The following is a 7,125-nucleotide window of genomic DNA, read 5'->3' as shown; positions in this document are numbered from 1 at the left end:
CATTTTGACATGATGGCCTAGAAAACTCAACTTGCAAAAGTTAGGCCACCACTTCAAAATGGCTAACTTTCCCCGATTTTTCGGTCCTAAACCTCAATTTTTTTGCAGGAAATCGAAATGCACGGTGGTCCAGAATGGTGTTATCTGAAGGACGCGACCGGACCATTACGCGCGGCTATAGTATCAAATCACGAGGTCCACAACTTTGTAAAACGACAAAAATCGAAGCAACGGGGACACGAGGAACACGTTGACGACGATGTTAATGATAATGATAATGATAAGCAACAGCAATCCACGTCATCAGCAGCGTCTCGATTCAAGAAATACCAACAACGACGAACACTGACTGAGGAGATTTATGAGGATTTGAGAAAGGAGGAACAGAGGAATAGTGCGTTTTTGGGGAGAGAATTGGGAAGGAAAATGGTTGGAAATGGTCGAAAACAGTCAAAAATTCGGCAAAAATCATGAATTTTTACCAAAATTGACTGAAAAATGGTCAAAAAATGGCTTCAAATGACCTAAAAATGCCTGAAAATGATCGAAAATTAGCCTAAAACGGCGGAAAAATAATTGAAAATGGCCAGAAATAGGTCAAAATGGCTGGAAAATGACCACATATGACTTAAAAACGGCCCAAAATTGTCAAAAAATAGCCAGACATGGCTTTAAAATGGTCGAAAATGGCCTAAAACGGTCGAAAAATGGCCTAAATTGGTGGAAAAATGACCAAAATTGACTCAAAATGGCTAAAACTGATCGAAAAATGGCTGAAAATCACCAAAAAATGACTTGAAATGCTCGTAAAATGGCCTAAATTGGGCGAAAAATGGCCCAAAAACTGCTAAAAATGGCCTGAAAATGGCTGGAAATAGCTGAAAATGACTTGAAAATGGCCTAAAATGGCCGAAAAATCGCTGAAAATCATCAAAAAATGACTTAAAATGGTCGTAAAATGGCCTAAATTGGTCGAAAAATGGCCTAAATTGGTCGAAAAATGGCCCGAAAACTGCTAAAAATGGTTGGAAAGTGGCTGGAAATAGCTGAAAATGACTTAAAATGGCTGAAAATGATCGAAAAATGGCGGAAAATCATCAAAAAATGACTTAAAATTGTCGTAAAATGGCCGAAATTAGTCTAAAAATGGCTGAAAATAATCGAAACAATGATTTTTTTTTGAAAAAAAAAGTTTAGGCTCCGCCCACTTTTGAAATCTCAAAAAATCTTTTTTTCCAGAATCATCGGGATTGATGCCACCAATGAAGCCGTTGGACCCGCCACCGGCCAATGAGGACTATATTTATTCGACGACTGGAGAAGAATATCGAGGAGACTCGATTATCGATTTGTACGGAGATTAGAAGGAGGAGCAGCGGACATCCGGACATTTGGAAATTCAATTTTTAAACTTTTTCGAACTTTTTTGTCTCTTTTTTTCGACATTTTCATCTTATCTCTTCTTGGCGTTTTATGGTATTATTCAGAGGAAAAATTATTGATTTTTCGGAAAATTTCGAAAAAGTTGAGAAAAATGTTTTTTCAAAAATTTAATTTTTGGAGTATTTTCCAGCAATTTGAGCGAATTTTTCAAAAGTTGAGTTTTTAAAAATTTTTCGAAAATCAGATTTTTGGCTGAAAATTGCTGAAAATTCGAATTTTTGAAAAATCAAAATTTTAAAAAATTTTCCGAAAATTTTAATTTCAAAAGGTGACTTCCCAGCGATTTTAGTGGGATTTTTGACATATTTTTGAAATTTTTCAAAAAATCGAAAATTTAAAAAAAAAGAAATTCTTATGAACATTTTTAGTAATTTTCTGTAAATTTTCACTGAAATTTCGAAAAAAAGTTTTTCAAAATATTGATTTTTTTATATTTTGATGAAAATTCATTAAAAAAACAATTTCTGAATTTTCGAATTTTTGAAAAAAAAAACATTTTTTTCACCCAAATTCGGATTTTTAAAAATTCAACATTTTGACAAAAAACCAAAAATATTCAATTTTCCCAAAAAACATCCCATTTTCCGCATTATTTTGCCCTCTATAATATTCACGAATTTTCTGATTTTTTATTCAAATTCCATAATAATTTTTTTCCAATTTCCCCTCAATTTTTCCCAACTTTTATGCCAAATTTTTCATTTTTGCATGTTTTCCAACAAAAAAAGCGGAGCGTGGTCCCTGCCTTTTTCACCATTTTTTACCCCCTCCTTATGCAATTTCAAAAAAAGTTTTATATTTTTAAAAATTTTGAAATTCTGAAATCTTCCCCAAATTTTCCATTTTTTTCAGTCATTATTTTTTACGAATTTTCCCTATAAATTTTGACCCAGGAATTCGCATTTTTTCCAGGAAATCCCTGATTTCCTGAGATGGCCTAGAAATCCGCATTTTCTAGGCCATTAAACACAAATCATATGACTTTGAATTAGACAATTTAGATAAGAGGAAACCGGATTTTTCGCTGGTTTTTCTCCGGCTTCTCTCATCATTTTTATGCATTTTCTTTTATAGATTTTCTGTTTTTTTTTAATGGAAAAATCGATTTTTTGGCTAAAAATTTTTAAAAATCCAGAAATTTTCTAAAAAATCGAATTTCCGCAATTTTTCAAACGTTTTCGGTGATTTTCGAATGAAAAATCATTTTTTTTAATCGTTTTCCTTTTATTTTTGACCTTAAAAACCCGAAATTTTCAGGTCGATCACCTTGGAAAATCGAAAATTTTACTTTTCAGCTATTTTTCCATTTTTTAATCGATTTTGACTGAAATATTTGATTTTCATGGCTTTTTAATCGAATTTTCGATAATTTTTCACAATTTTTCATTTGGAAAACCCTTTTTTTCAGCATTTTCAGCCTTAAAAAAACCTGGATTTTGCTGAAAATCGCTGAATAAGAACAAACAACGATGCTCCGAAATCCCGCAACGCGCGCGGTGTTTACCGTAAATCGACACAAGAGAATTTACGGGATTCCGGAGCATCGTTGTTTTTCTTTATTTCGCTTATTTTAATTCGAAAATTCGGCGTTTTTGAGCTTTTTTGATGGATTTTTTGGGGAAATAAATGCATAAACTGAAATTTTAAAATTTTAAAACCTAGAAATAAATTTTTCCAATGAAAAAAAAATATATAATTTCCTTTAAAAACCGTATTTTTCAAATTTTCGAATAATTTTCAGCTCCCAACATGTCTCCCAGCGACGATCCAATCTCTTCGATTTTTTTCGAGCGTCAACAGGCGGCTCTCTGTGCTCAACACGCCTTGAACATGCTTCTCCAAGATTCTTTGTTCACTTATGAGAATTTGAGGGATTTAGCGAGGCAAATGGACCAAATGGAACATGATATTTTGGGAAATGTGGGTGAAAAATTAGAAAAAAATTAGAAAAATCGAAAAAAAAAACTAAAAAAAAGTTTTTTTTTCAAAAATTCCAAAAAAAAAAATTTTTTCAAAATTTTTTTCAGAACGCAAACGCCGTTGGCCGAAGTGAAAACATGAATGATAGTGGATTTTTTTCGATTCAAGTCATCGAAAAAGCGCTCGAAACGTTCGATTTGAAGCTCATAAATATGGAGAATCCGGCGATGGCAGAGTTCAAGGCGAATCCGTTGTAAGGGCTGAAAAACTTGAAGTTTTAGCTATTTCTGAACGAGAAACTCAAATTTAGCGTTAAAATTGAGCTTAAAATTGAAAATTTCGGCGAAAATTGATCTAGAAAATGTTTTTAGAACAAAAATTGAAAAAAAATGTTTTTTAAAAAATTCAAATTTTTCAAATTCCCGCCAAACCAAATTTTTCAGAACCGCCCGCGCCTACGTCTTGAACCTCCGGGAGCACTGGTTTGTGCTCCGAAAATTCGGAAATCAATGGTTTGAGCTGAATTCGGTGAAAAATGGACCAAAACTGCTCACGGACACCTATGTCAAGGAGTATTTGCATCAGTTTGCCGCCGAAAGTAAGAAATTTGACTTTTTGAAATTTTCAAAAATATTGGAAATCTTGAATTTTTTGAAAATTTCTCAAAAAATTTTTTTCGAAAAAAATTTTTTTTTTACCTTTTTTAATTTTTGAAAATTTCGAAAATTTTCCGAAAAAAAACCAGGCGATCACTCTGTTTACGAGGATTATAATGGTTTTTTTTCATATCTCAAAAATCTCGATTTTGAAGCGAGTTACAGCCATTTTGAAATGGTGGCCTAGAAAACCAAAACTAGGCCACCAAAAATAAATGGGTCAGAAATGTTTCTCATACTGTAACAAGTCTTTTGGTGGTACTTTCACTCAGTTTGAACGATTTTCAAACGAGTTCCGGTCATTTTGAACTGGTGGCCTAGAAAACCAAAGTTTGAAAAAGTTAGGCCACTGTATTATAAACCAAACGATTCCACAATTCCTGAGGACTATAATGATGCTTTTAAATCTTAAAAATCTTAATTTTGACGCGAGTTATGGTCATCTGTGCCTGGTGGCCTAGAAAACCAAAGCTAGGCCACCAAAACTCAAGTAGGTCAGAAATGTTTGTTAAGCTCTAACAAGTCGTTTGGTGGTATTTTCACTCAATTTGAACGATTTTGAAGCGAGTTATGGTCATTTTGAACTGGTGGCCTAGAAAACCAAAGTTTGAAAAAGTTAGGCCACCAAAATTTTTTTTGAAAAAAATTTTTTTTCTTCTTTCCAGACTACTCGATCTTCGTGGTCCAAGGAATCCTACCAAACTCCGAAGCGGACGACTTCATAACCCTCTGCCCCGTGGTCCCAAAACCCACAGACTTCGACAAAAAAGAGCCAAATCTGGTGCAAAAATTCTTCAATTCGGTCGGAAGACGACTCGGAGGCTCCCAAGAAATTCCAGATTCCCAGGAGGATCGAGATTTGGCAATAGCCATGGCACTGTCGATGGAATCGAAAGAATCCAGCGAATCGTCGGGAAGTGATGAGGATCAACTGGCAAAAGCCATCGAAATGAGCCTTTCTCAGGATCCTAGTAGGTTTTTTGGCTTGAAATTGCAAATTTAGAGCCTCTGGGATCCATTTTATAAAAATCCCCATTCAAAAATATGCACTTTTGAGCAAGTTACAGCCTCCAACGTCCATTCTGAAGCCGTGGACTAGAAACCCAAATTTCGACAAACCTAGTCCACCATATTTGACATATTCTAGGTCAGCCAATCACTCGTTTCACGAGGAATATAATGGTTCTTTTAAATTTCAAAACGCTCGATTTTGAAGCGAGTTACGGCTATTTTAAAGTTCTGGCCTAGAAACCCAAATTTCGAGAAAGTTAGGCCGCTATATAATAAAAATTGTGAATCAGGTGAAAGCCAATCTCACAAGAATTATTACGACGTTTTCAAATCTCAAAAATCTCGATTTTGAAGTGAGTTACAGTCATTTTGAAGTGGCGGCCTAGAAAACCAAAACTCGGCCACTGAAACTTAAGTAGGTCAAAAATGTTTGCTATGCTCTAACAAGTGTTTTGGTGTTACTTTCACTTAATTTGAACGACTTTCAAGCGAGTTATGACCGATTTTGTGTCTAGTGACCTAGAAAACCAAGTTTTGAAAAATCTAGGCCACCATATGATACAAATTATAAATCAAACGATCCATCAATTCACGAGGATTATGAAAGTGCTTTTAAATTTTGAAAATATCAATATTAAAGCGAGTTATAGCCATTTGAAGTTGGTGACCTAGAAATCCAAAACTAGGCCATCAAAACTTAAGTAAGTCGAAAATGTTTCCCATACCCTGACAAGTCGTTTGGTGGTATTTTCACTAAATTTAAACGGTTTCCAAGAGAGTTACGGTCATTTTTGCATCTCGTGGCCTAGAAAACCAATTTTTGAAAAAGTTAGGCCACGGCCTTCCAGACCAAACGATCACTGAATTCACGAGGACTATTATGACGTTTTTGAATCTCGAAAATATGAAATTTGAAGCGAGTTACAGCCATTTCAAATTGGTGGCCTAGAAAACCAAAACACGGCCACTGAAACTTAAGAAGGTTAAAAATGTTTGTCATGCTCTAACAAGTATTTCGGTGGTATGTTCACTCAATTTAAACGATTTTCAAGCGAGTTATGGTCAGTTTTGCATCTCGTGGCCTAGAAAACCAATTTTCTCGGCCACCAATTTTTTTTTCGAATTCTCAGATATTCCATCAACGTCCGCTGCTCCTTCTGAATTGACTGAAACTCCAATTCTGGGTCCTTCCACGTCATCTGAAACGCCATCTGGACGGATTCCAAGTGCTGAGCAACAAAGAAGAGATCGTGCGAAATTTTTGGAAAAATTGGAGGAGGAAAAGAAGAGCCAGAATGTTCCGGAAGAATAATTTTTTTGTAAAATTAAATTTTAATTTCGCTATCGGTCATATTTATATCTGTTTCTGGTGTCTAAATTGCATATTTTTGCCTTTATTGTATTTTTAAAAATGAATAAAATGTTATTTTTCCGTCGAAAAATTGAATTTCCGCTGGAATTTTCGCTGAAAATCCACTGTTTTCTAGACAAAAACCCGTTTTTTTCCGAAATTAGATTCAAAAATTAGGTGTGTCCGCCAAAATTCGCTGTGTCGATTTACGGTAAACACCGCGCGCAAGGCGGGATTTCGGAGTGTCGTTGTAGGATTTTTCAACAAATTTTCACACTTTTCCTCATATTTTCGGTAGTTTTCAGGCCAATTTTCGTCGTTTTTCATTAAAAATAAATACTAAAAATATTTTTTGATGTTTTGAAACCTATTTCAGTCAGTAATTTGTGTGATTTAGCGAGGAAAATTCGATTTCTTCGGAAATCATTTTTTTTTGGTTTCTGACCGTTTTTAACCATTTTCTCCCATTTAAACTTTGTAAATGTGATAAAAATAAACAAAATGACTGATTTTCATAGATTTTCATCGATTTCAGACAAGAAATCATGTACGACGAGTTGGCAGAAGTCGGTGATGGCGGTGACGAACAGCAACAACAGCAGCAGCAACCAGGACAGCAAGAAGGTGGAAAAATGAAGAAATTGCACTGAAAATGTCTGGAAAATTCTAGAAAATCGAAGGAAATCAGGCAAAATTTGAAAATTTTTCGAAATTTTTGATTTTGAGCCAAAATTGCTCATTTTC

The 7,125-nt window shown here is 34.5% G+C and overlaps 2 protein-coding genes across 2 annotated transcripts in view; both read left to right on the top strand.

The window, feature by feature from the left end:
* The window catches only part of Cbr-efl-1, a gene marked incomplete at both ends in the record, with an annotated part of 4,905 nt that extends 3,541 nt beyond the window's left edge, over positions 1-1,364 (top strand). Inside the window, 2 exons of the mRNA XM_002638344.1 lie at positions 109-394; positions 1,240-1,364. Coding sequence (XP_002638390.1) covers positions 109-394; positions 1,240-1,364 — 411 coding nt within the window. The remainder of the gene's footprint in view (positions 1-108; positions 395-1,239) is intronic.
* A 1,828-nt stretch (positions 1,365-3,192) lies between these two features.
* Cbr-atx-3 lies at positions 3,193-6,342 on the top strand (the record flags this gene model as incomplete). The annotated part of the gene is made up of 5 exons (XM_002638345.1): positions 3,193-3,363; positions 3,471-3,616; positions 3,807-3,961; positions 4,685-4,990; positions 6,161-6,342. The coding sequence occupies 5 exons, from the start codon at positions 3,193-3,195 to the stop codon at positions 6,340-6,342; spliced, it is 960 nt and encodes a 319-aa protein (XP_002638391.1).
* Positions 6,343-7,125: the final 783 nt, after the last annotated feature.

Source organism: Caenorhabditis briggsae, assembly GCF_000004555.2.
Source record: "Caenorhabditis briggsae complete genome, chrV, whole genome shotgun sequence".
Classification (NCBI taxonomy): domain Eukaryota; kingdom Metazoa; phylum Nematoda; class Chromadorea; order Rhabditida; family Rhabditidae; genus Caenorhabditis; species Caenorhabditis briggsae.
Note: the sequence above shows the minus strand (reverse complement) of the source record. Positions and strands in the feature narration are given on the sequence as shown.